Genomic DNA, 25,957 nt, shown 5'->3' with positions numbered 1-25,957 from the left:
CTTTGACCTGAGATAAAAGAGCCTGATCTCGTCCTCGAATTCGGAATTCTTTAATCACAGAAAGATAGCCCTCTGCTGCGGCCCATTCCAGCATGGTGGCGGGCCAGCGATTGACGTAGGTATGTCTCGATGCGAAATCATAGAAAGAGGTACGCAGGACAGTATAGAAGACATTTGATGTTGGCAATAGTGCGTATATATGCGTCAACTCTAGTTAGCTGGCGATTTTGAGGATTATTTAGTTTGGACATTGGAGGAAGGCGCATTTTGGTGCTGGTTTGAATTTTTCGAGGGAAAATAAGGCGCCAAATAGATCTCTGGCGACTTCATAATACATATTTGGCTTATTTAGGGCGATACTGGAATGGAGTAACTTGTGACTCAATGTTCCATGTTCAATGAGTAGAGCCACGCGCCTGGTAAATTTTTAGCAGTTTTTAAGCGACTTTATCGGTGGTGAAGTAAGTATTATTGTTAAATAGTAAGATCATTCCAAGCAGTTTATTATCGAATTAAATCTAATACAAAATCATCATAACCAATCTTAGATGCCGTGCCAAACACTAATCCTGTGCCTCCTTCTGCTTGAGACACTTTATGGTGCTCTCATAACCCAAGCGTATTGCATAGTCAAGTGCGGTATATTTATCATCGTCAACATCCGAGATGCAGGCTCCTTTCTCTAAGAGCATCTCAATAACCTTTATTTTTCTATCAGACATCTCATTACGACTCTTCTCGAGGTCATCATAACTCATAACCAATTTATCACGAAGATTGTAACGCGGCAATGCTGCGCCTGCAGCATAATGAAAAGGTCTGAATCCATCTAGGTCTGGCGTGGAAACATTGATACCATTGATTAAAAGAAGCTGCACAGTTTCCACGTCACCAAAATGCGCTGCAAATTTTAGGGCGATATCTTCCACAGGGCCCATAATAGCATTTGCTTCAAGTCGCGATCTCATTCATTTGCATGACTGCTGTGTGCAATACGATTTCGGATCCGAAAATCGCCTGGCCCTCAAGAAGGTTTCGCAAGCACTTCACCCTACCATGCCCTATCGCATACTGCACGGCAGCATGATCATCCGAGTTGTTGGTGAATATGTTCACTCCGTTTTCAACAAGCGTCCGCACCATGCCTTGGCAGCCTTCGCTTGCTTTTTCAATCAGGTAGGTTTTTGCTACCACGGGTGCTTCGACACGCGTGCTTACGCCGTGATCAAGGAGAAAATATGTGCATGCTTTAAGGTTATTTAGTATCGAGTTTTCCAGGGCTTTCATACCCATCAGGGTCCCCGGTACAGCGCCTTTCGTGAGGAGGAGCTCCACCATGGCTGGGTGACCATTTTCTGCCGCGTACTGTATTGGCGTATAGTATTCAGGCCATTTAGACCATTCAGATTGAGAAAACTGACATGTCATTCCCGCATATGCACCCATGGCCAACAATGGCTCGATACATGCCAGGTGACCGTTGGCTGCAGCCAGACATAGAGCTATGTTTTTTGCTTGAGGAGGGGACTTTCTCCAATCTCCAGGTGATTCTTGAGTTCGAATCTCCCAAATCACAGCCACGTAGCCTTTTCCTGAAGCCCATTCCAGAACACTGGCGGAAGAACGATTGTAACTTCTTATCGAGGTAGTACATGCGCGATTGTAGAATGGAATGCGTAGAGTAGCGTACAAGGCGCGGGATGTCTGGACGAACGCGTATAAATGACTAAGCTCCAAGTAGCTGGCAACCTCGATGATGATCTCACTCGGGCACTGGAGGAGTAAACATGGTGTTCGCTCGATTGTCGTTGTTGGTTTCGGTTTGGGCATTTTTGAGGGAAAGAAAAACGTCGACTAAACAAAAATTTCCTGGCGACCTCTTTTATGCTTGTTTCTTAGACTATGCAGTACGCTTGGGTCGTGATTGCATTATAAATTGTCTAAAGGAACAGCAGGCACAGGAACATAAGTCTGGCAAGGATTTAATAATGCAATAATCGAACCGTCCGAAATTTATTCTTCAATTACACCCAACCAATTCAGACCAAGGAACATAACTACTTCATCAACTCTCAATGAACGCCTAAATACCTAGGCACCGGCATCCTGATCACGTGGCTCTATGAGGTAGTCATGTCATTGAATCACTTCAAAATTTTTAACTTTTTTTTTTTTTTTTTTTTTTTTTTTAGATATGACTTTCAGAACACATTACCTCCCCAAGATGCCTAAATGCGGCTTTCTTCAGTGCCCAGACAAGATAGTCTTCAAAATCAGCAGCTATCTAGGGCTGAAACATATATACGCCCTACTACAAGCATCACACGACTTGCATAATGCTTGGCGTAGTCTGTTCTATGATCGCATAGCTGATTATTGCAGGGGTTGGGCTGGCGATGAACTTACTATGTTGGAATGGGCCGCGCAGGAGGGATACATAAATGTGATCCAGGAGCTACAATCACGAGGAAGAGAAAAGGTCTTCATGTGCGGAACGAAAGATGCAGCCATATGTCTAGCTGCAGCCAACGGGCATTTATCTTGCATTGAACCATTAATCGCCATGGGCGCAGAAGTATCGCAATACCCTTATAAAAATCGTGTTCAATGCTACTCGCCGTTAATGTGGGCCGCCAGAAACGGCAACCTGGCCATGATGAAGCTTCTTATCTCCAAGGGCGCAAGAATAGAGACAAGAAGTCTTCAATCCTGGACGGCTTTAGAATATGCGATGATGAATCACCATGGTTCATGTGTTCGATATCTCCTTGGGAAGAGCTCGCGGGGTGAGTTATCGACTTACCTGAACAGAGCGGCAAGGTCAAACCTTCCAGACTTCGTACAGCTGCTGCTTGATAAAGGCGCAGATGTAAATGTCAAGGATGAGCATGATGGAAGAACTGTTGTGCAGCGTGCAGTAATGAGCTATGACTGGAAATGCATACGAATACTTGTTGGATATGGCGAGCGTTCTAGTCCCGAAGTTCTATTGCATATTGCATTGCTATACGGAGACGAAGATCTCCTGCGGCGAGCACTGCGCCTCGGGGCCAATCCATTGGAAGCTAAATATGCCGGGAACTCTGCCTACCATGAGGCATTGGTACATAAAAAAAGCGGGATCTTGAGAATATTACTCAAATACTGTGCCGAGGACCCCGCAACTAATAAAACCATCGCGCTATACTACGCAGCACATATTGGCGACGATGAGATTGTGCGGTTACTTCTATCTAAGGGAGCCAACGCTTCCGCACCAGATAAAGCCGGATTCAGACCTTTGCATTATGCTGTAGGGGCCTGGTTGAGGTATTTTGATGACCGGAATCTCCTGATCGAGAGCCGTTCAAGAATAATTGAGATGCTCCTAGAGAAAGGGGCTCGGGTCTCAGATGCCAATTATCATGGAGATACTGCACTGGGATACGCAGAGTGCTGGAGTTGCCCGAGAATTGTATGTTTTTTGAAGCAAAAAGAGGCCGAAGAGTCATATGTTTCTTAATAGCTGTACACCCTTCCTTTGGGTTTTAATGTCGTACCCATTTTTCCTGGAATCTAATTTAGTTTATCACTTGCTTGATATACGATTGGTTTATATTGCTCACTCTTGCTACTATCATAATAATAAGCCATAAATAACGGATCTAGTTTGGTGACTCACGAGGACAAGATTAACCATATACTTGGACTTTCAATTCCAGAATGGACAGCCAAAGTAGCATAGAGTCATTTATCAGTAGCACCGATCCTCCTGTTCACCTATACAGCATCACAGCGTATTATAACTGTATCTGTATGTTTGTATCATGGTGCCTCCTTTCTCCTTTACATTTAGTTAGTTATCTATTCCGAGTTAGTAATTATTATCCCAACTCCTTTCTGAGGATGAGCCTTTTGGTTCTACCAACAAAGAAGATGACTATCGCCAACGAAGATGGAGACCTACCACCTTGCCCATGGGAGCTCTTGGATTAGATGTATTTCTGTGTGTAAATGTTGTATGATATCAGGGCTACTAGATTCTACAAGATTGAGATTCAATTTCTCAGAAGTCACCCCAGGGATAGGTTCATTGAATGGTGGTGGCACATGGGATCATCGTGCGGAATAGCCACAGTAGCTATAATCTCGTTGCAATTGTCCAAAGACAATAGACGAGGTTGAGAGAAAGAGGATAAAAGAATAAGTGGTTGACAGACTGCGACCAGTGTTCCTGTTGGATCGTTCACTACAATGCAGAATACCCTCGATAATCCTGAGCTGACCAGAAACCAGTCGCAATAATATTGACAGCAAAATCAAAGATGCTTCAAATGCCTACTGTTAGTCGTATCATCCACTTTTTTTCTTCTTTTTACTCTTTTTTACCACGGCCCTAAGCGAATCGTTGATATGACGTCGCGAAGAAGAGCTGTTTTGTGCCTTTTCGAAAGCCATCGTCCACCCAGTTAACATAAATCCTTCCACAATTCAATACCATCAACGAAACGAGACAACAAGAATCGCGCGCCTGTTTGCAACCCAGCCAGCAAGGAAACTGACACCTTTTCCCCAAAGATGTCCAAACCAGAACCTACGACAACAACCGAAGCACTAGCACCGAAATGCTACCTCCTCAAGTGCCCAAACGAAATCATCATCGAAATCGCCAGCTACCTCGAACTGAAACATGCACATGCACATACATTACTGAACGCATCAAATGATTTGCAAACCATTTTACATATCCCATTCTATAATCGCGCATACAGTCACTGGAGAGATCCATACTACGACATAAAACCCTCTTTCTACGTCAAAGTGACCTCTATGTTGGAATGGGCTGCAAAGAAAGGTTACGCAAATATAATCCAAGAGCTTCAGGCTCGAGATGAGCAGGCTTTGTCATGTGAAATGAAGAATATTGCCCTAGCTGATGCTGCTGCTAGGGGCCATTTATCCTGTGTCAAGGTATTGTTGGCTATGGGTGCAGAGGTGTCTCTGCCTGTTTTTAGTCGACGTTTATATTACACACCACTACAGTGCGCGGCATTTATTGGTCATATAGCCATAGTGGAACTTCTTCTGAAGAGAGGTGCCGCACCAGGGGAAATTGCTGGGGATTCATCAATAGCCGTGGAACATGCATTCAAAAATAATCAGGAAGAATGTGCAAAAAATATCTCTTCAGAAAGAGCATACACGATGAACTAGAATCTTATTTGATTGCAGCAGCAAGGAAGGACAATCCGGGTCTCCTGAGGCTTATTTATCACATGTGTTCGATATAGGCGCCAACATCAACGGCCAAACAGTTCTACAATACGCGGTGGCAAGAGGTAAAATAGAGTGTGTACGGATTTTCCTTGAGCACGGTGTGACAGCTGAGCTTGAGAGGCTTTTTTGCACCGCGAGAGTGGGTGGCCATGAGGATATCGTGCGACTATTACTCGAATACGGAGCTGATCCATCATCCACGAAACACACCACACACTCTGTATACCACTATGCTACGCAATGCTATAATTATCAATCTCCATCCCCAATCTAGAAACTATTGCTGAGATCTCGTGTCGAGGGAAACACCAGGATTACCGATGGAGACACCGCACTACACTATGCAGCGCATATGGCGGATGTGGAAATCGTGCATTTGCTTCTAGCCAAGGGGGCTAGTGTTTTTACTCCAGATGTAAATGGGTTCAAGCCTTTGCATTATGCTGCGGGTGTGGTACCATCGGCTCTCTATGATAATGATAATGTGCTTAAGAGTCGTATAAGGGCTATCGAGTTGTTATTGGAACATGGAGCTCAGATTTCGGATATTACTAATAATCGTGAATATACTGCATTTGAATGCGCGATACGCTCATGTCACAGGGATATCATACCGTTTCTGAGGCTAAAGCAAGAAGAGGAGCATGTTTAACTGTTTGCTTATGATCATTCTCGGAGGTAGTTTATAATCTTTAGATCCAATAACTTATGCTTATGGCTTAACTCATTTATTTAGAACCTTGTATTAACCAACATATATACTATGCAGTAGATTCATAAAATCGCTCATGATAGCCCTAGTACCAGCCAGCACACTACAAAGTATACTTAAACAACGGCGACCTATCCCCCAAATCCAACAACTCCTCCTCACTATACATCCCCCTAACCTCCCCCTCCGCCAACATCCCCTTCCTCCGATTCGCCCAAACATAACTCATTTCCAACAAAAGCACCAAAATCAACGACGTCCCCCCAAACGCCAAACTCAACCCAAACCCCGTATAATACGCCGGCGCCTCGGAGTCCAAATACATAAAACTCCCAATAATACCCCCCGCATTACCAATACATATGTTAAACGCGACTCCAATAGCCCGTCGGTTCGCAGGAGCTAGGTTATTCGCCGTCCAGGAGGTCGTGGCTGGGTGGGTCGGGTAGATACCGATGCAGGTTAGGATGACGGCGAAGAAGGCCGGGCCGATGTTCTGTGCTAGGGCGCCGTGGAAGGAGATTATTATGCTGTAGCCGATTGCGATTATAGTGACTGGGATTGCGACGAAGGGCATGCGCCAGTAGAAGCGGTCGGAGAGGATGGAGAAGAAGATTGCGGAGATGGCGCCGGCCACGTAGGGCGGGACGGTCATTAGTTGGGCATTTGTGCTGCTGAAGCCCATTGCTTTTGTAATTGTGGGGAGGGTGAATTTTGTTCCTGCGTCGTTAGCCTTTGCAATTAAGAGCCCAGGCGCAGGGGGGGGGGGGGGGGGTACCGTAAGAACAAGCAGACTGACACAACAGCACATAAGCCTGAATATACAACCGCCAATTACTCAAAACAGCCCACAAGTCGTTCCACCGGAACCTCTTCTGTGCACTATCCTCCTTCAACACCCCACCCTCCTTAATAAATCGCTGCACCTCCAGAAATCGAATCTCATCTGCATCCAACCACTTCGACCGCCGCGGCGAGTCAATCAACAAGAAGAACGACACCACGCCTAGAACAATAGTGGCCAGGCCCTCGATGATGAAAATCCAGCGCCAGCCCGCGTATCCGCCGACACCGTTCATTTTCGCGATTGCTGCAGCGAGGAGGCCGGAAAATGCGCCGGATAGGGCACTGGCGCAGTAGAAGAAGGCGAGGCGGGAGGAGAGGTTTTTGGGCATGTACCAGAATGTGCAGAGGTAGACGGCGCCGGGGAAGAAGCCGGCCCTATTTTATTAGTATCTGTTTCACAAAAAAAAAAAAAAAAAAAAAAAAAAAAGGATAGAAACATACTCGAAAATACCCAGCAACACACGAACGACCAGCAAACCAGCATAACCCTGCACAACCCCGGTAAGAGTCATAATAATGCCCCAGCAGGTAATAAGAATACCCAGGTAAATCGACGGCCGGGTAAAGTTCTTCAGGAGCATGTTACTCGGTACCTCTGCATTGCAACCATCATCAGTCTGCACTCTCGTATACTGCAATGGAAACATAAACATACCCAGCAAAACATAGGGAATAAAGAAAATAGCCAACGCAGTATTATACTGAATTCCACTCAGACCCAAATCATCCAACATCCCCTCAATCTTCGCATTCCCGATATTCGCTCTGTCAAGGTGCGAGATGAGGTATAGCACGGCTAGCATAGGGACTAATCTGACATCAACCTGCGCACGTTAACACCCCAAAAACAGAAGAGCTAGGGGAAAATGTGTACCTTCCGAATAACACTCTTCCTCCTCTCCTCCGCAAACCCCATATAAAAGCTCGCATCATCCGGATCCAGCCCCAGGACCTGGAAATTGTCAATGGTAATGACATTCGAGACTTTTTCCTGCTGGCTAGGTTCGGAGAATTTCTCGTCTCGCTCGTCGAAGATGTCTTCTTTGCCCATGGTGTCTGCTATGTTGTGGCTTGGCGCATGTACTCCCAAATGCAAGCAAATGGGGCAAGACCGGGGTTTTTATATCGATGCCAATAGCACCCGGACTCAACCTAGCGGAAATGTAATAATGCACAGCATGCATCTGACCTCCAGAAGTCAACCCAGTCCAGTGCAATCCGACATGACTCGACACCTACCCCCCACGAATGGGATGTACAGACCTGCACGACCGAATTCACCAAAAGCGCATAACTCACCCACGCCCTCATCTCAGACACCCATGTCCGTGCGAAACGCGGGGAAATAAGCATAAGCAGTTAGACTTGGAGCATGTCATACCCCATACGAGGAGGCTACAGCTAAGCGGATATTATTAACTATTACATGAGTATGTACTAGGTAATGCCAAGGGGTCCACCGTGTGAAGCTTTCATATGGCAGCGGGGGATTTCTGGGGCCCCGGATTATCGCGGGGAAGTGGGAATTGGTCTTGTCGTGAATTGCGTGAGAAGCGGAGTGAGGGTGTTAGTGACAATGACAGTGTCCTGTCCGGAATAGTATGGGGATGAGGGTAGTGGAAATGATTCCTGCTTCGGAAAACAAACGGCCTTGAGGGCGTTGATCAAAAATCAGCTCCCGTCTGCTATTATCTACTTGTCAATGGAATCCACCTGTCTCGTATAGAGTGTCATATCCGCTTTCATTTCCGGATTCATGTACTACTTATCCGACTGGGTGTCGAAATCCGACATTGATATTCGGAATATCCGGGGGTTGATTGCAAAAGCAAAACATAGTCTTGTACATCAATGTACATCACGGGATGATATTCTTAAGATGCGGAATGCATGGAAATATGTACGTACAACATTCATTATCAACTAGCTCATCTGCATACCACGCCACCAACTGAAACACGCTTGCAGAGCAGACATCTGGATCAACCATGACGAGTTCACTCCCGCTCATGAGTAGCCCGCTCATACCACGTCCGCACCTCATCAACTTCCACCTCCTTACCCTCATCATCACTATGAGACTTCGCCGCCAGTCGCTTCGCGACTTCGTTCGCCTCGTACAAAGTAACCAGCTTCCTCTTCTGACCACCAGTCTGCGCCCGTTCACGACACAATTCGCAAATGACCCGCTGCACATCTTGAGCTTTCTTCTTCTCAACAAAGTACTCGGGCTGCTGCTCCAACACTTCCCTGTACGGAGCGTCTTCGCCACCCCACCATGAGGGTGTCTCAGGCGGGATGTGCGGCGGGCCTTCGGTCGCTTTATGGACCCATTTGTCAACTGCCATTTCGAACGGTGTGGTACCCGTGGCACTCTCGCGATGCAAGAGGTCCGCGCGACGGTCGACCATGAGCTCTAGCGCTTGCGGCAGCTCGCCCTTGACGGCGTTGTGAATGGGTGTGTTGCCGGCGCCATCGAGCATCTCAAGGTGCTTCTGGCCGGATGGCTGGGCGAGATCCAGAATTATACGCAGTACGGCCGTTTTGCCGTCTGTTTCTATGCCGTTGGACTGATAGGAATTGAAACCATACGCTCGGAGAATCCAGCGAGCAAGCGGGGTTAACGATCCTGGCTGCTCTGAAGACCGCTCCGTGAGCAATGACGGGATAAGACGAGAGTCGAGCAGTGCGAGTAGCGACTCTATATTGTCGGGTTTGTCTCGAGCTTCACCATTCTTATCACACAAAAGCAAGTGGATCAGATTGTTTCCGCTGCGATCACGGGTTGTCTGGTCTGCTCCAGCTTCTATCAAGATCTTCGCATAGCTCGTCCGGTGCAAGGAGAAAGCAAGCGCCAAAGGCGTATGTCCCTCCAGGGACTTGGTCTCCAAGCCGCCTGGATATTGTTTCGCGAGATATTCGACCAATCGTTCAGATTCCTCGTTTGGCTTGGACAGAACAGCACAGTGTAGAGACAGTCCACCTGATACCGGTTAGCCATGATTATACCACAAAAGACAAGCCACTTACTTCTCGACTTAAGCCAATTCATCAAAGCCCCCTCAACACCCTTCGCAGACTTCTCCAGATGCTTCAAGCGCTTATCATGCTCATACGTCTTGGTAAAAGCAACATACTGCTGCCCCGGCTCCTTGCCCAGGAACCACTTGGTAGAATCAAGCTTTCCGTAAGACGCAGCAACCAAAAGCGGCGAACTCTTGCTCTTCTCTGGTCGTCCCTGCCGTTCGGCCCTAGCCCAATCCGCGCGTTTCTTTCCGCGGATGGTAAGTCCTTGGTAATAATCAGGCCTCTCTGCCACCTTCACGCCACTCTTCTGGACAAACTCGTCGATCGGCATGCCTGCACCTGTTCGCTTGATCAGTTCTTCAAGGCAGCGCAAGCGGCCCAACCCGATAGCCATGACGAAAACACGTTCGGGGACTGTGTAGATTGTAGAGTCTTTCTCCGTGTCCTGGCCGGTGAGCTCCTGTCCTAGTTCAAGTAGGAATACTAACAAAGGAACATTGTCGGTCCAGACTGCGTAATCGACCACATGTTGGGGAGTACGCGATGCCTCGCTATCTATGCGCCAAGTAGAGAAGTAGCCTTGGAGGACGGATTCGATTCCGGATTGAACTTCATATCGTTCCGACTCGGATATGGCGTCGTTCTCGATGAATAACCCAGCAGAGCACCCCCATTCGAGGACATCGAGAGGCTTGATAGGACATTCCACCTGCGTGGCCACCTCCCCTATGTTGTCGACGGTGAATTGATCATCGATAATCTCACTGTAAATGCGAGGCTGATCGGTGTCATAGTCCGCAGTGTATCTCGTATGTCCTTTTTGTTCCTTTGGCTTATACTGAGCCTGAACAATCTCGAGAATTGCCTTTGCCACGCTCAGATGTCCGCGTAGCACTGCAATGGAGAAAGGCGAGAACCAATGCCAGTCAGTGACGGCAATCTGAAGAGGTGCCTCTTCGTTGTCGGGACCCCACGTGGCAAGAGTAAGGGCCTTAATAGTTCCCAGGTCTCCGTTCCACGCTGCATTATACCTGTTCAGATAATTAGTTATACACTTTCGCAGCAGAAACGATGGTAAAGAACTAAAGAACCCACAATTCAAGGTAACCCTTCCTCTTAGTATCCGTCAGATCCGGCACGTTGAACTTGTAAGTCACCTTGAACTTATCCTTCTTCAACGGCTCCTTTTCCTCCTCTTCCTCCTCATCTTCTTTTGGCGCCTCGATATCAGGATACAGTTCCGCGAACATCTTTGCACCCTTCTCGAGCAAGACAGCCTCCACCCTTTGGAATTCTTCAGCAAGGTCTTTGGCCGCTGCCAATTTACGATCCACTCCCTTGCAGTTTTGCGCTTCGTTTACTGAATCCTCGTGATTCTTTAGAGCCTTTTCGTACTCCTGCCTGGCGTCCTTCACTTGTCCCCGAGCAATAAGCATCGCATAAGTTCCTTCCTCGATGCCGTCGAGGTAAACCTTATCATCAGTCTCGAGTGGACGTGGCGGCGATGAAGTGCATTCTTCACCCTTGTACGCTTGAAGACTCTTGATCTTCTCACGAACATAGTCAAGCAAGGATGAGCCCTTCTTGTAATCGCGCACGTCCTCATCATCAACCACGGAACATCCCTCAGCAGTCAACGGGTTGGGATCCACACCGCGCTTCAGAAGATCGATGACGAGCTCTGGCAATTCCTTTTTGACGGCTAAGATGATGGGCTGAGCCACATTGTAACGGAAAATGTTTTGGTTTTCCTCCGACGAGTTCGATTGGATCGTGTCGAACACAGCCTTGGCGGATTTCACAAAATGGCTGAATTCAAGCGTCGGTTCGGCGCCAGCTTCGAGCATTTTGATTGCTCCGATGACATTCTTTGCGTTGATGGCAGCGGCAAACGCAGAGTACGGCTCAGGATTCCAGGAATGTCCGGCAAATGCAAGATGATCGATGGCGCGCTTAACTGCTGGTTCATCATGGTGATGATAGAGGTCCAGCAGCTCCGAGTACTTGGAAGCGGCAAGATAATGCAGTGGCGTGTTGTGGTTGAGATCAGCTTGGGCAGGCGAGGCGCCCAGCTGCAGAAGCTTCTGGGTCATTGCCTTGGCCTTTTCCAGCGGTAGCTGCAGCGCCAGAACCAACGTGAGAATGGCAGCCGTAGGCGTGTTTTCGGAACTCAGCAGCTTGATCGGTAGTAGGACATCAGCGCCAAACGACGAAACCAGCTCCTCGACAACGTCGACATGACCGTTAAGAATGGCGAGATGAAGAGGCGAGGTGTGGTTATCCCAGGCCAGCACGTTGACATCGTAGATATCGGGCTCGAGCTCGTTTTCGGTTCCGTCGAAAACATCCCCAGATCCCGGTGCTTCGACTTTGACAAATGATCCGGAAGTGCGAGAGCTGCCATCATCATTGCCGACCATATCGATGTCATCGTCTTCTTCAGACTGGTCCGTGGGCATTTCCTTTTCTTCCTTTTCTTGCGCCGGCTCGCTTTTGCGAAGATCTTCTTTCTTCGATTCTTGCTCCTCGTTCTGCTCGCTCTTAGTGAGGAGGACCCGGACAATGTCCAAATTGCCTCTGGTGGCCGCGAAGTGCAGCGCAGTCCGGCCATCGGCCACACGCGAGATCATTCGGGCACCATTGTCAACCAGACACTGCACGATCTCTGGAGTGGAAGTCAAAGATGCCAGATGCAAAGGCGTTCTGCCAGTGTAGTCACGGGCGTTCGGGTCGGCTGAGTCTCGTGACAGCCATTCCTTCACAGCCACGAGGTCGTGATCGACGATCGCTTGACACAACTGCTCCGTGTTTCCAATATACGCCATTTCTAGTATATATTAGTATTGTAGAGCAGGTTGCAGGGGTTGCAAGAAATACCCACCTGTCCAGTCGGTATCTGTGATGGGATTGAAACTGCCAATCTCCTGACGGCCAGGATCATCTTTGATGAACGAGACATCACCAGAGATGTAAATCTTGCTCTCTTCCTCAGCGACCTCCTTTTCTTCGTCCGTGACGGGCTCAGGACAGTAGCCGCAGCAATCATGGATCACGTCTTCAACGTCACCGAAGAAGGCGGGGTGACGATGAAGCCAGACAGTCCTGTCTTTCGGCCTGTTCCACTCCGCATTGAGCAGCAAGTCCTTAGTGAACAAGAGTCTTTCGATGCGCTTGGCATGATATCTCGGTCCGTAGGGAATGGACTTGTAGACGAATTAGTGATTGGTCGGTGTATTAGAACCGGGAAACTCACAAAGTGATTGTAGTCGGAGATTTCGTCCTCTTCCTGCCATTCAGGAGCTTCATCGTCCCAGTCATCCTTGATGTTACCGGGAAGCTGCTTCATTCTTTGGGCGTATCTATTGGCAAGTGGCCGGCCACGCTCCGCCCGTCTCTGCATGAGATAATTCTCCCGGTCTTCAGTTTTTGGAAGCTTCTCCAGCACTAGTAAGCGTGCAAGACCAACTGTCCTCGAGAAACTTCTTTCGAAGATTGTCTAGCAGAGTCAGCAAAGGAACAAGGTTGAGAAAGATAAGGAAGAAACATACCGGGTCAATTCTGGAGCGGTCAAGCGACGGCCAAAACACCTCGAATCCGCGGTGCGAATACTTTGAAAGACGGTTTTCATAAGAAGGCGAGCGCCTAGTCATATCAATCTGATTGATCTGCGTAATATACGAAGCCAGAGCACGGGGCGAGGCATAGACTTGTTTGCCATCATATGCAGCACAGGAGCAGTCAACGTCGAAACCAGTCAAGATCTCCGCGACCGACTTGTAAATCCGAAGAACAATCTGGACATGACGAGTCGGATATTGAGACACAATGGTGATCGTATTCTTCGTCCTGACGGTGGTGGTCTCGTAGAGAATCGTATTCTTGATCCTCGACTCGATGTGATTGATCTTCTCGACGGCTTCCTCATCCGTCAAACCATACAAGAACAGATCCACATCCGACGCCGGAGCGAACTTTTCATGGTAAAACTGTCTCAACGTACGCTTCGAGCCACGATGTTTTTCCGGCACGGGTAAAAGAGAAGTCACCACAGCACTTCCGGCGGCGACAACATTGCTCCAATCCAGATCACTCAAAGCACCCTCGGAGAAAAGTGTGAAGTTCTTCTGGAACTCTTCGAGACTCGGAACCACGGCGGGGGAACCAGTGGGTCTCCGATCCTTATTCTTCAGGGGCAGTAAATACTGGTCCCTGACCTCCTGGGGTTCTGCGTCCAGATTCCGCGCTCGAACCTGGACATTGTTTGTCCCTGTTGATTCGTCGTAGAGAGGGACGAGGTTGAGATGGTTGTCTTTCAGTGCGGGATGGGACGGTTCTTGGGCGAACACTTTTCGCGTGATGGCATCATATTCGTTGTATGGCCGGACCAGGTCTTCAATGGGCTTGTCTTGGTGCGATTGGACGTAGCTGACGAAGTCCTGGTGCTTCGCGGGGAGGTTTGGGAGGTTGTACATAGTCGCGGGGTATGTTGTATAGCGAAAACGGAAACTCAGATAGACAATGTTCTTCTTGTAACCCACGTCCAGATGCCAGTTTTCCAGACGATGAGTTCTGTTTGAAGTCAAGAGTCAGGAGAGAGGACAAGCTTTATATGTGGCTGAGTCTGATACTCTGAGCTGGGTGTGCATTTCCCGATTAGGCATGGGCCAGGCCACACACGGCAGAATCATCACCGCCGTAGGCAGAAAGGGTCAATTAAAGGCAGCAACCGCCCCAACGGAGAATTCCACGTGGCGATCCCTCGATCGAGCGATCTGATGGGTCTTGTAATATCTTGGCATGGCGTCATGGCGGGGTCCTTCAGCTAGTCTTTGATCCGCCGAAAAGGGTAATCATAGTGATTCAGTCTAAGGATGGTCTATGTCCTATATACAAGTACATGCGTAGACATATGTACAGTAGTGTCTTGGTTAAGCCATGTTGATGATACTGCTCTGAACTCCTTCACCAGGCCAGTAATCCGCTCTGCGTGCATCAATGTGTATCCATCCAACCTGTCTAGGTATTGTAGTCCACCCCAGGCCTCGTCTGGTAACGACAGTCAACACAATATCGGCGCATTACCCAAGGACCTCTCCGACGCAACGTGCCGCAACGTAGTCGAAAGTCTCTCATTCGCACAAATCTCCTTCTGAACCCGACTGGCATTCTTCCGAGACAGTCTCTCCGATATCCACGTCCCCGTCTCGATCAGCCCCGAAAGATCAACACCGGTCTCGATACCAGCATTGTCAAACATACACACCAGATCCTCAGTGGTGACGTTACCCTTAGCCCCGGGTGCAAATGGACATCCTCCTAGGCCGCTGACGCTGCTGTCGAACACGCGCATTCCGCACTGGTATGCTTGCCAGACGTTGGAGGCGCCTTGGCCGTAGGTATCGTGGAAGTGGCCGGCTATTTGGTCGATGGGGATATCGTTCTCCACGAGGTAGGTCACTAGACTGTGCACTTTGGATGGTGTTCCCACGCCTAGTGTATCGCCTAGGCTGACTTCGTAGCATCCCATGCCTAGTAGCGCACGCGCACAGTGCAGCACCGCGGCTGGTTCTGTCGGACCATCGTAAGGGTCGGCGAATATGCAAGACACATACCCTCTCACAGCAATACCATACTGCGCCGCCTTCTCCGCAACACACCTCGCCCTCTGTATCCCTTCTTCCACAGAACAGTTGATATTCGCCCTACTAAACCCCTCCGTGGCGCTCACAAAAACCGCAACCTCTCTAACCCCGTATCGGATCGCGATATCAAGTCCCTTCAGATTCGGCACGAGCACCGGGAACCGTCGATCAGGATCCGCTTGTAACCGCTCCACGCTCTGATCGCTCAGCACGTCCTGACAATCAGATAACTGGGGAATCGCGCGCGGTGAGACGATCGATGTCAGTTCGATAGTGTGCAGACCCGTCCATTCAAGCCGTCGGATTAGTTCAACCTTTGTGGCTGTTGGGATGGGTTCTTTGATGTTCTGTAGGCCGTCGCGGGGCCCGACTTCGACTATCCGGACTGCGCTGGCGGGCATGGTTTGTCATGGCATTATCTGGCAGTAGGTGGGAGTGATAGAAGAAAAATTCATGTACTGTTAAATAAATATAACCAAGTGTAATGATGTTTAAGCAGATGATGATTCATCGCGGGGACGATGTTCTCGGAAGAACGGACCGCGGCATTTCCCGATCGGGTAAGTATAATGCCCCGGATGCGGCCATTATCGATACGACATTCACCGATAAGATCGTTTCAGTTGCATGTATGGAATCTTATGTAGCAAGCGATAACAAAAACAGTTGCAATAAACAGATTGTTGAAAGTGTATACAGTAGTATCCTGTTTGATCCAACTATCTGGCCTAGATAGGGCTCGACTCACCTGAACGGTGGCAAATGCAATAATCTGAGGCCAACAGCCCTAATAAGGGCCCGGATTACAGGCATTATGCACCCATACCTGATCTGCCCCTAATACGGCCACATCTTGTATCTGACAATTAGCCAAGCTATCTTTGCTACCGAACCCAGCCTCGGATATACGCGGGACAAGAATATGTGAATAACCGAATAAATCATAGATGCTGTGTCTATTCACTGCTATACAGTATGGCATAGCACATGCCTTATCAGACCAAGAAATATATTAGAGTGGTAGTTTCACTTATCCTCACAATCCATCGTCCCCCATCTTGGTCAAATCACCTACTACATGTACCACTCCGCTCACATACATATTATTCTCTAGTACTACTATACAGCTCTGTGAGAAGCGTGGCTCTCAGCAGCCGCAGTAACCCGAAAGGGATTATGAAGATGCCTTCAATGGGTCAATAGACCATAACAGAACGATCAAGACGAACAACACAGCCTTTCCAGGGACTAGGTGTCGGCCTCTAAACCGTGTTCTAAGGAGACACCAAACACATTTCCGATTTAAAGGTGAACGAGGTTTGTCATCTTAATTTGCCCAGAGCTCTCTCAAAACCCTTACTATCAGCGCGACACCATGGATATCTTCTCACCCAAAGCTTAGAACCGCTATCTTCATCCAATCCAGACATTAATAGCACCATAAAAAGGATGTGTTCCTGCTTGAACCACCACTGAAAAGTCTCAACAGACTACGCTTCATCATGTTTGGTACTTTTTGCAGAGAATACCACAATTGTACCAACAACCTTGACACCTCTATCGACAAAAGCAATTTGAGGCAACACATCAACTCATTGCTCAATCAAATGACCCGAGAAGGAATCCTGACGCGGGGCAGATGGTATGAGAGAAACTGGTTGGGATTTCGCGTCGTTGATCACATTGTGAAATCCACCATCCGCGACGCGCTTGATCAGGGATGCCATTCATGGGATCATGTCCTCTTTCACCTCAGCACTCTCATTGTGCAGACAGCTACTTGCTGCTGAGCGGGAGGCATACTCCGTTCTCATAAATGGCATGGCAAAGAGCACCTCACTTGGGCAGACGTTGACCTGTCCATGCCTCCCGGTGCTTCTTCAATATTGCCATGCACAACGAAGCAATCGTTTCAGCAGCAGAGCATAAGCTGCCTAACAGCGAGGCAGTCATCCCTGCAATTGCAAAATGTCGTATTATTTCAACATTTTGCTACCAGCATTCCAACTGACATAACTTCCTAAGGAACATATCTGCTACGCCTCCCTGATCCATCCAACGCAGAGAGATCATACCAGGCCCAACCAATCGGCGTCAATTGCACCGCGACCAAATCGGGAAGCCTTCATGCTGCAGTCAAAACGACATGTTGCAGTGGCAGTTGACGACTGATTACTGGAGCGGATCTTCGTGAATCGAGACTTTCTGGAACATGAGCTGCAGAGGTACGGGGAGACGTATTTCATGGAGACTATATGGTTGGATAAGATGTATGGGGTCGAGGAATTCGCGGTTCGCAGGATGGCAGGCACTTTGCTTCCATGGCACGAGATTCGTTGGAGTGGTATGTCGTTACCGTTAAGTGAGACTACCCAAAGCCCTAATGTAAATGCTGACAGCAGCCAAGAGTCGATCGATATGACCCGCGTACAAATGTCTATGGTGTTTTATCACTCGGATACATTCATAATCATGGTGATCATCAAACGGTCATCAGATTTAGAACGGAGAACGAGGTCGAACATGGGGTTTTCCTTTCGACTAAGCATCTAGCAGAACGGGCTATCTCCAGAATGGATCCAGTGAGTATATTCTGATGATTTTAAATACCAGCTATCTGACAAATCAGATTTGGATTCATGTCATGACTGACTTCCTTGCCATGGTAGATGGTATCTTTGGCCAACAAATATGCTGACCTGGTGTGGGCTAACCACATCTCACAAAACGAGCAGTTAGGACGCTAGTGGTATTGTTCTGACAAAATTCTATGATGCGAAGAGAAACAGCTGCTGGTTAAAACATGCTCTTAAATACAACACAAATGGCCCCAAGGCCTATTTGCCTTGCTGTCGAAAAATCACTCGCAATGAGAAGCAGTCTGTCATCCACCTCACGGCAGCCATTCCCCGCCCTAGAATCACAAGGTATCGCAACGCTCAGCGCAAATCAGCAGCACCTTGAATTCACGGGACGTATCTGGACTAGGATCGAATAGTTGCTTTGTTTACTGCTGCAGCTAAGACGAGTGTCATGACAATTACTCGTACAAACGAAAAGGCCCCCCTTCAGCCAGGCGTTCAGACTGGAAAGCCTGGAGCCAGAACGTTTTGAAGAAACACACATCTCGTGAGAAGGGCGCGAGACACTATTTAGGATGTGTTTCCAAGTCTCGTCGAAAATGGTGTAGACAAGTGGACCTGATAAAAGTAGCGTCAGCGTCATGTGACTGATTCATACAGTTCCTGCCTTTGTGTACCTCCAACTTCAAGGAACATCAATATCACCAGCCTCACTTCATACAAACTCCCACAAATCAACTAATACCAATACCAATTACCAATACAAAAGTCACAAGCTATAACTACATCTCGACATGTCAGACGTCTACCCTACCCCCTCAACCCCAACCCAAACAATCGGCCTCCGCGAAATCTGCCAAGTAAACAACCATCACTTCCGCCGTCTACGAGGCACAGAAACCTGGATTGAATACACTCCTTCACCCACCAGCACTATTCAAGAGCCAAAGCCAGACAAACCCGAGAAAGAAAGTACAGGCCCAATCTACCTCTCCCTCTCTCTGGAATCCCAATCCCCCTCCGAACCAAACCACTGGTCCCTCTTCCTCGCCCGCGAAAACGCCCCAGGGAAATTATACCAAGTTACCGGCGATGCGGAGTCAATGACCTACGAGCCCTCAATTCAGGATGTGGATATTACGACTGCAGAGAACTTCTTTACTTTGTACCAATTGGCGGAGATTTCGGAGGAGCAGGCTGGTATTGTGAGGGAGATTGCGGAGGGGGAGATGCCGCCGAAAGCGGAGAATAGGGCTGCTGTGGGGGAGAATTGTCAGGGGTGGTGTGTTAGGGTGTTGGGGAGGATTGTGGGGAGGGGGATTGTGGGGAGGGAGAAGGTTGAGATGGCTAGGGGGTTGATGGAGCCGGTTTGATTTTCATGGGGGTGTTTTGCTGGGATGGCGTTTTTACTGGGATATGTGTTTTGCTCAGGATTGAACAAGTTTACAGTTCGGTTGAATCGATCATATTGCAGGCTTGCTTGTGTGTATGCATAGATCGTATCATCATTATTCGTAAATACATAGTGCAACATTCTGTATAGAAAGGAAAGTACCGCCAAGTTGTGTTGTAGTTAAACCGTCGCAGTGTAGATGCGAGTATATATTGTCATACCAGAAAAACCCGGCGAGATAGGAATTCGATGCCGCAGATGATGCGAAGAAATTCGAAATCAAGTTGGGACGTGGTTACTAGAATAAACAAGGTCATGCTGTTCAATCTGATATGTTAGTAGTATCACCTATACACCCTTCTCGGAGCCACATATTCCATATCCGGCATTGGTGCCGGGACATATGCCGTAGGTGGTCCTTCATATGCTGTAGGTGGTCCTTGAGCAGAATACATCCGCACAGGAGCTTGCGGTGGCCAGGGGCTGACTCCCGGGCCCGCAAATCGAGGACGTTCTGGAAGACTGCCACCACTGTAACGTCGTCTTGGATCTTCGATATTCGGATCTGGGGCGTGAGGTGGCATGTAGCCAGGGTTTGCATATCGCGGATGGACGGGAACGAATACGGGTGATTCAGGACTGGAGGGAACCGTTACTGGCTCTTCAGAAGCGTATTCGCGAAACCTGACCCCTGAGTGTTTGGGTGGGGGTATTTCCTCCTTGTATGCCCAATGGACCCTTGGGGGTACGTTTGCGTCACGCCATCCGCCTGAATGTCTGTTACTATGGTGAGGCGCATAGTGTTTAGGGTAGTCTGGGGAGATGTCTCGAGGGGGCCTTCTTGAATACGCATCATGTGAGTGTCGACGCGCACGGGATCCTCGATGAGGGGACAAATACCGACGATGGTACCGAGGTGATGGTTCTGGTGCTGGCGATTGAGGTTCAGAAGATACATCAGAGGGGTAATATCCTGGCATTGCTTCCGGAACAACTGATTCGGGAATGCTTGATGCGCGCTGCCGGCGTCTGCTTTTAGCCGGTTGTTCTGGCCAGACCGGCGGCGACGGGGCTCGTGGTTTGATCTCTGGTGGCGGCGATAACCTCGGTGGCATCTTGTGCGAGGGCGGCGGTGGATGCTCTGCGCTGCTGCGTTTTCCATTTGGCACACGGGGTGGTGTATCATTTGCCTCAACGTACCGATACTGCGGGACGGTCCGATGTTTGGTTCGAACAAGTGCTCTCTCCTCCTCTGGTTCCTCTTTTCGGACTGGGACTAAAGCCGATTGACTGGGAAGAAAACGATGTTGATATTGCTCAGAGATTGGCGGCGGCGGCGATCGTGGCACGCTTCTTTTCAGGTAATCATACTCCAGTCGCCGGCTGACCTGCTCATGCCATTGAATCATTTCTATATCTGGTCCCGGGGGAAAAGAATCCCTAGGGAGGGACTTGGGAAAGTACCCCCCGAACGGGTTGCGAATATCCCACATCCTGACAGCATTTTGCAGGAAACGCACGTGTTCATTCGGGTCTAACAGGATCTGGATTGTTTGCCATCGCACAAAGCCACTCGGCAGCAGGGCCGGAAGGGACGGGGGTTCGAAGGCATTAGTAGATGGCTGAAGGCTGTGAAAGCAGCCTAGCGACTGGTATATAAACGAGAGGGCAGATGGCTTCGTTTCGAGAAACAAGGGATCATAATTGCCGCCGACTTTATGGTAGAAGGCTGCGAGTCGCTCTGGAGTGAGATCGGTGGTTCCGCAATCGTGGAAGCTGATCTGCGCATCACTTGTTGGTGAACACTCGTTTCCATTGTAGAGACAAGCTTACCATCAACTCTGCAATGCCCAGACAGAGCTGCTCCAGCAACGGAGCCGGGCTCTTGTCGGCATTGATAAGCGGCCCCCAGAAGTAACGATCGTTGAACGACATGGCCGGCAGGGAATTGGGGCCACAACGAAATGTGGAAGGGTCATTTGAGGGCAGTTATAGCTGAGTCGCATTCACAGCAGCAATGCCATAGCCCGCGAATGCGAAAATTCGAGGAAGAAAATGTCGCGCTGTCGCAGTTGGTGGGCACAAGGCAGAGGCGGGGCGGTCAGGCACACACTGCGGGGGCCCAATGACAGGATGACAGGCAGTGATGGTACGCTATGCGCTGTGGCGGATATAAAAAGAAATATATGGAGTACTAGGTAAGTATGTATAGAGAAGGAAAATAGAGCATATTTCATTCAAGGAGTAGAGGAGAAGGTGGTGAGAGACACCTGACTACCCCTCTCATGTGACATGTCAGGTGACACCCCGCTCAGTTGCCTAATTGGTCACAAGTAAACACACTACCATCTCTGTACAAGTACATAAGATACTTTACCCCTGTAGCTAAGTGGCCGTGACATCTATCTTCTGTTCTTTAGCCAGGTAACCACCATAATAGAGCTGGTCTTTGGTCAAGAGGCCCCACTATATCCCTGCTAGGGGCGTATTCGAGTTTCTTGGAAATAATCCAATGATCGTTCACAAATGGACTTGAGCTGTTTTACAAGAGTATCAAATCGTTTAGAAGCGGCACGGATTTCAAATCGGCAGCAGTTCAACGGTTGAACATTAAGACAGGAATAGAGAGAGCAGTTATAAAGTACAAGGAGGTCAGCCATCTGATTTCATCCAAATGATGAGTGCTTATTGACACTGTCGCAGGTTAAAGAAGCAGCATTGGATTTCCAGAGAAATGCCCGGTTGAAAGACAAGCAAGCGTCAGAAGAGAATAGATGATTGCTCGATTGATGTTTCTAGGGATTCTTGAAGCTGGCGTATACACTCTCACCTGTATCCTGACACCCTATACTACAGATACCTCAAGCACACTAAGAATAGACCCTGACTTCTGAGCTTTGTTGTACCAATGCTATGCTACGTACTATGTAGAATACCTATGTGATCACTCGCGACTTCTGATTGGCGGAACGTGGTGTAAACCGGAAGAATAAATCTCCCTTCGAGCTCTCATTGGTCAGTATACTTAATACTACATCGCCATTGGCCAGAACTTATAAGTCCCACATTCCGCATTTGAACTCATTCCAGGGCTGTTTGGAATCTATACAAAAGTATTCCATCGAGAATGTCCGCAACAAGTATTGCCGACTCGCGTTGTATACTCAACTATTCTCAGTTGCCTCGTCTCTTTATTCCTTCTGTTCCAACCCTCGTTCGACCTATCGCCAATGTCCCCGTAGAGGTGCTGTATCGTCACTCTTTTATCTGTTTGTTTGCACCGATCACTTTGACACTCCTTTGTTTCTATTGCCTGCTGTACACTTCACTCCTTCGTGTACAGTCCCAGCCACTCCTCGGGGACATTTTCGGGTATCTTCAGTTCCGAAAACAGCGCGTCATTCACTCGCTTACTCGATAAAACATTCGACTCTCGTTGTTATTGTTACTGTTAATATCCAACTACCTACCTTCTTCTCAGCTCTTCGTTAAGATCAACGACGCTTTGTACACCCACAACTAGGGAATGGCTTTGGTACGGGACCCGGATTTCTGGCGCCGTTTCTCGCGCGCCATCCGTCTGGACGAGGAAGCAAAGGGACCTTCTGAGAGTGCAGAAACGGTGGTATACTCGTACGAGCTTTTCCCCTGTCTAGCTCCTTTTGAGCTCTGCAGTCGTTCAGTTGGCTAACGCCTGGTGTGATCATCCAGACACGAGTGGATTCAACGTCAACAACACAAGAAACGAAAGACCTGCGCCTGTGGCTTCCTAATCGCCTTCCTCGTGTGTTTCTTCATCGCAGCGGCCGTGGTGGTGATCTGGTGGTTCGCTACGCACAACTGGCTACGTGAGCCGGCACATGAAAAAGTCGATTCCCAATAATGGCCCAGGCTCATGCACCATGGCCTTTCGATTGTCGATGAGCGTCTCGAGAGAGATCTTTCCTATCTATACAAGAAACGTGAGAGGATCCCTGGACTTCGACAATCCAGCTTGACGGACATAATCATCTATGTGACTAGGTTAGCAGGTTTCCTTTGTGGCGTTTGGGTGGTTGATTTCAAAAAATACCCTTTCTTTTGGTCCCGCTCTTGAGTATAAGCTAGAGCCATTCAGGTCATTCTTGGTGTTTGGCGTTAGGTCGATTAGTACGAAATAAATTTCATACAAGTACTTTTCGGCGGTCCAGTAGAAATCCACGTAATATGTCCGCATGTACCTGCCAAAAAGAGCTGGCCAATCACGCGTATCATTAGTTATCAGTAGACGGCTTTGGACTTTGCGATACTAGTCCCTCAACTGGCTATTGTACCTATTGTGATGTCGTATAATAACTGCTAAGTGCTAGGAAAGTGCATAGAAGAGCACTCAATAAGATATAACAGTGATATCTCACTGACCTCCATTGGAGTGACAACAACCCAATCGGGAAGGGCGCTTATCAACGGCTTATCGCTTCTCCACCGCTTTCCCCGCAGATACCTCAGGTACCGGTACTATTAAAGCGCTGCAGTCCCCTGGCAATCGCTCGTTCTTGTGCGTGTCACATTGTGCTGGTCAGAGATAAGTCAGGATGTTTCCTCCATTTGACTATTTTTCATATCGTCGCATCCGGTAAGTGTGAGGCCTTCGTTACTACTTTATACTCGTGCGGAGATCATACTTCAGACACTGACAATCACTCTACAGCGACTCCAAGAGACAAGCACGGGCAAACCGTATTGCCTCGCTCCCACCCGGCTACCACGCCCCATTTTCAGCCTTTGACAAATCTACAATCAACAAACCAATCGAGAAACTGGTGCAAGATGTCCAGGACGATTCGGTATCTGCCGTCGATGTTCTCCGCACGTACGGCAAGGTCGCTGTCAAGGCTCACGAGAAGACCAACTGTGTAACGGAACTACTTGTTCCGGAAGCGGAGAAGTGGGCTGAGGAGGAGGTGAATCTGGAGGGTCCGTTGGCTGGTGTACCTGTTTCTTTGAAGGATACGGTCATGGTTAAAGGGTTTGAGACTTCGGTTGGGTATACCAAGTTCTGTGGGCAGCCGGAGAAGGAGGACGGGGTTATGATCAAGCTGTTGAAGGATGCAGGTAAGCAAGCTTGACCCGATGCATTATCGTTGTGTGTTGGCTAATTGAGTAGGCGCCGTTCCTTATGCGAAAACCGCACTTCCGGCGACTCTTCTGTCATTCGAGTCTGCCAACGCTCTCTGGGGGACTTGCAAGAACCCCCACGTTCCCGCATATAGTCCAGGAGGCTCAACTGGCGGAGAAGCGGCTTTGCTTGCCCTGGGAGGTCGTATCGGTATTGGCACTGATGTTGCTGGCTCCGTTCGTGTTCCTGCTGCTTGGAGTGGTATCTATGCCCTCCGTTGCAGTACTGGTCGATGGCCCAAGTCTGGTGGTAGGACCAGTATGCCTGGACAAGAGGGGGTTCCTGCTGTTTATAGTCCTATGGCACGCACATTGAATGATTTGACGTACTTTTCGCGGTCTATCATTGGGTTGCAGCCGTGGAAGTACGATTATACAGTCCATCCAATTTCATGGAGGGAGGAAGAGGAAAACGAAGCTAGAAGTAAGAAGCTGCGGATTGGTGTGATGTCGAATGATGGTAAGTAGTTGAGTTCTGCTGGATCATGGACCCAATACTAACAGATCAGGTGTCGTCCCCCCAACCCCAGCAATCGAGCGCTCCCTCTCGACCACAATCGCCGCTCTCACTGCATCCGGTCACACTGTGGCTGAGATTACACCTCCAGCCACTGCTGACACCTTCACCGGCTTCAACCTCGCTTCCCAGCTGCTCAACTCTGACGGCTGTGCCACATTTAATTCCTTCTTCCACAGCTTCGAGCCGTCCGACCCAGGTGCTGACCAACTCTCCCGAATTGCCAACCTCCCCCGTCCCCTCCGTTATCTCTACTACCTCTACGTCCGGTACATCAAGCGCGATGTGAAATGGGCCACCTTGATCCAGTCCTTCAGCCCAAAGTCCGCTGCGGAGAACTGGAAGCTCGTCTACCAGCGTGAGACATACCGTGCCACCTGGCACGCTTGGTGGGATGCCGAACCCCAGCAGTACGATTTCATCCTATGTCCCGCCAACGCAACACCAGCTCTTCCGCACAGAGCCATGCGCGATGCTGTTTCATCGTGTGGATACACTTTCCTCTGGAACCTACTCGACTACTCCGCGGGTGTGATCCCAGTATCCCACGTGGATGCCGTAAAGGATGCGCTTGTCGCTCCGTACAAGACGACACTGAAACGCCTTGGATGCAACCATGCCATTGCACAGGGTGCGTGGATGCACTACGATGCGGCCAAAATGGCGGGTCTTCCCACTGCAGTCCAGATCGTTGGGAGAAGATGGCAGGAAGAGAAGGTGTTGGGATACATGGCTGCCGTGGAAGAGGCGTTGGAGGAGTATCGTGATCCCCAGACCGGAGAGGGCGGGAAATATTCTCTGCTTGAGATCGATTGATCCCCCAAA

General features: G+C 48.9%; 12 protein-coding genes across 12 annotated transcripts; 7 read left to right on the top strand and 5 right to left on the bottom strand.

Moving 5' to 3' along the window:
• Positions 1-951: 951 nt before the first annotated feature.
• ASPGLDRAFT_36031 (ankyrin repeat domain-containing protein) lies at positions 952-1,830 on the bottom strand (the record flags this gene model as incomplete). The annotated part of the gene is made up of 1 exon (XM_022544637.1): positions 952-1,830. The coding sequence occupies one exon, from the start codon at positions 1,828-1,830 to the stop codon at positions 952-954; it is 879 nt and encodes a 292-aa protein (XP_022400733.1).
• A 577-nt stretch (positions 1,831-2,407) lies between these two features.
• Positions 2,408-3,502, top strand: ASPGLDRAFT_26202 (ankyrin repeat domain-containing protein; the record flags this gene model as incomplete). The annotated part of the gene is made up of 2 exons (XM_022543540.1): positions 2,408-2,786; positions 2,868-3,502. 2 exons carry the CDS (start codon positions 2,408-2,410, stop codon positions 3,500-3,502), a joined length of 1,014 nt encoding a protein of 337 aa, XP_022400732.1.
• A 1,010-nt stretch (positions 3,503-4,512) lies between these two features.
• On the top strand, positions 4,513-5,193 carry ASPGLDRAFT_1492464 (uncharacterized protein; the record flags this gene model as incomplete). Its single annotated transcript, XM_022542014.1, has 2 exons — positions 4,513-4,950; positions 5,023-5,193. The coding sequence occupies exons 1-2, from the start codon at positions 4,558-4,560 to the stop codon at positions 5,191-5,193; spliced, it is 564 nt and encodes a 187-aa protein (XP_022400731.1). The 5' UTR covers positions 4,513-4,557.
• A 779-nt stretch (positions 5,194-5,972) lies between these two features.
• ASPGLDRAFT_74750 (putative MFS transporter) lies at positions 5,973-7,865 on the bottom strand (the record flags this gene model as incomplete). The annotated part of the gene is made up of 5 exons (XM_022549750.1): positions 5,973-6,688; positions 6,747-7,189; positions 7,256-7,409; positions 7,470-7,638; positions 7,689-7,865. 5 exons carry the CDS (start codon positions 7,863-7,865, stop codon positions 6,072-6,074), a joined length of 1,560 nt encoding a protein of 519 aa, XP_022400730.1. The 3' UTR covers positions 5,973-6,071.
• Positions 7,866-8,763: 898 nt separating this feature from the next.
• ASPGLDRAFT_172464 (ankyrin repeat protein) lies at positions 8,764-14,400 on the bottom strand. The gene is made up of 6 exons (XM_022542767.1): positions 13,390-14,400; positions 13,095-13,337; positions 12,723-13,044; positions 10,937-12,668; positions 9,845-10,872; positions 8,764-9,797 (listed from the first exon to the last, which is right to left on the bottom strand). Exons 1-6 carry the CDS (start codon positions 14,311-14,313, stop codon positions 8,812-8,814), a joined length of 5,235 nt encoding a protein of 1,744 aa, XP_022400729.1. The 5' UTR covers positions 14,314-14,400; the 3' UTR covers positions 8,764-8,811.
• A 249-nt stretch (positions 14,401-14,649) lies between these two features.
• ASPGLDRAFT_47750 (hydroxymethylglutaryl-CoA lyase) lies at positions 14,650-15,916 on the bottom strand. Its single transcript, XM_022546746.1, has one exon. The coding sequence runs from the start codon at positions 15,882-15,884 to the stop codon at positions 14,901-14,903; it is 984 nt and encodes a 327-aa protein (XP_022400728.1). The 5' UTR covers positions 15,885-15,916; the 3' UTR covers positions 14,650-14,900.
• An 893-nt stretch (positions 15,917-16,809) lies between these two features.
• Positions 16,810-17,313, top strand: ASPGLDRAFT_375295 (uncharacterized protein). The gene has a single exon (XM_022544836.1). The coding sequence runs from the start codon at positions 16,986-16,988 to the stop codon at positions 17,271-17,273; it is 288 nt and encodes a 95-aa protein (XP_022400727.1). The 5' UTR covers positions 16,810-16,985; the 3' UTR covers positions 17,274-17,313.
• Positions 17,314-17,617: 304 nt separating this feature from the next.
• ASPGLDRAFT_375073 (uncharacterized protein) lies at positions 17,618-18,205 on the top strand. Its single transcript, XM_022544831.1, has 3 exons — positions 17,618-17,827; positions 17,891-18,065; positions 18,153-18,205. The coding sequence occupies exons 1-2, from the start codon at positions 17,728-17,730 to the stop codon at positions 18,034-18,036; spliced, it is 246 nt and encodes an 81-aa protein (XP_022400726.1). The 5' UTR covers positions 17,618-17,727; the 3' UTR covers positions 18,037-18,065; positions 18,153-18,205.
• Positions 18,206-18,752: 547 nt separating this feature from the next.
• Positions 18,753-19,620, top strand: ASPGLDRAFT_375059 (uncharacterized protein). The gene has a single exon (XM_022544830.1). The coding sequence runs from the start codon at positions 18,860-18,862 to the stop codon at positions 19,436-19,438; it is 579 nt and encodes a 192-aa protein (XP_022400725.1). The 5' UTR covers positions 18,753-18,859; the 3' UTR covers positions 19,439-19,620.
• Positions 19,621-19,802: 182 nt separating this feature from the next.
• ASPGLDRAFT_66940 (uncharacterized protein) lies at positions 19,803-21,393 on the bottom strand (the record flags this gene model as incomplete). Its single annotated transcript, XM_022549073.1, has 3 exons — positions 19,803-20,710; positions 20,762-21,239; positions 21,292-21,393. 3 exons carry the CDS (start codon positions 21,391-21,393, stop codon positions 19,803-19,805), a joined length of 1,488 nt encoding a protein of 495 aa, XP_022400724.1.
• A 1,284-nt stretch (positions 21,394-22,677) lies between these two features.
• Positions 22,678-23,659, top strand: ASPGLDRAFT_47747 (uncharacterized protein). The gene is made up of 2 exons (XM_022546745.1): positions 22,678-23,091; positions 23,170-23,659. Exons 1-2 carry the CDS (start codon positions 22,985-22,987, stop codon positions 23,339-23,341), a joined length of 279 nt encoding a protein of 92 aa, XP_022400723.1. The 5' UTR covers positions 22,678-22,984; the 3' UTR covers positions 23,342-23,659.
• Positions 23,660-24,032: 373 nt separating this feature from the next.
• Positions 24,033-25,948, top strand: ASPGLDRAFT_127514 (putative acetamidase; the record flags this gene model as incomplete). Its single annotated transcript, XM_022540726.1, has 4 exons — positions 24,033-24,073; positions 24,149-24,552; positions 24,602-25,075; positions 25,125-25,948. 4 exons carry the CDS (start codon positions 24,033-24,035, stop codon positions 25,946-25,948), a joined length of 1,743 nt encoding a protein of 580 aa, XP_022400722.1.
• Between the last annotated feature and the right edge of the window lie 9 nt (positions 25,949-25,957).

Source organism: Aspergillus glaucus (genome assembly GCF_001890805.1).
Source record: "Aspergillus glaucus CBS 516.65 unplaced genomic scaffold ASPGLscaffold_11, whole genome shotgun sequence".
In the NCBI taxonomy this organism is placed as follows: domain Eukaryota; kingdom Fungi; phylum Ascomycota; class Eurotiomycetes; order Eurotiales; family Aspergillaceae; genus Aspergillus; species Aspergillus glaucus.
Note: the sequence above shows the minus strand (reverse complement) of the source record. Positions and strands in the feature narration are given on the sequence as shown.

Excerpts from the sequence above, each read along its gene's own strand:
- ASPGLDRAFT_172464 (XM_022542767.1), bottom strand. The coding sequence starts at position 14,313 with ATGTACAACCTCCCAAACCTCCCCGCGAAGCACCAGGACTTCGTCAGC. Across the intron at positions 13,338-13,389 it reads ACCGCTCCAGAATTGACCCG|ACAATCTTCGAAAGAAGTTT; the intron begins GTATGTTTCTTC and ends TGACTCTGCTAG. Across the intron at positions 13,045-13,094 it reads TCTCCGACTACAATCACTTT|TCCATTCCCTACGGACCGAG; the intron begins GTGAGTTTCCCG and ends TTCGTCTACAAG.
- ASPGLDRAFT_375073 (XM_022544831.1), top strand. The coding sequence starts at position 17,728 with ATGGAGACTATATGGTTGGATAAGATGTATGGGGTCGAGGAATTCGCG. Across the intron at positions 17,828-17,890 it reads GCACGAGATTCGTTGGAGTG|AGTCGATCGATATGACCCGC; the intron begins GTATGTCGTTAC and ends ACAGCAGCCAAG.
- ASPGLDRAFT_47747 (XM_022546745.1), top strand. The coding sequence starts at position 22,985 with ATGGCTTTGGTACGGGACCCGGATTTCTGGCGCCGTTTCTCGCGCGCC. Across the intron at positions 23,092-23,169 it reads GCAGAAACGGTGGTATACTC|ACACGAGTGGATTCAACGTC; the intron begins GTACGAGCTTTT and ends GTGATCATCCAG.
- ASPGLDRAFT_375295 (XM_022544836.1), top strand. The coding sequence starts at position 16,986 with ATGTTTGGTACTTTTTGCAGAGAATACCACAATTGTACCAACAACCTT.
- ASPGLDRAFT_47750 (XM_022546746.1), bottom strand. The coding sequence starts at position 15,884 with ATGCCCGCCAGCGCAGTCCGGATAGTCGAAGTCGGGCCCCGCGACGGC.
- ASPGLDRAFT_375059 (XM_022544830.1), top strand. The coding sequence starts at position 18,860 with ATGTCAGACGTCTACCCTACCCCCTCAACCCCAACCCAAACAATCGGC.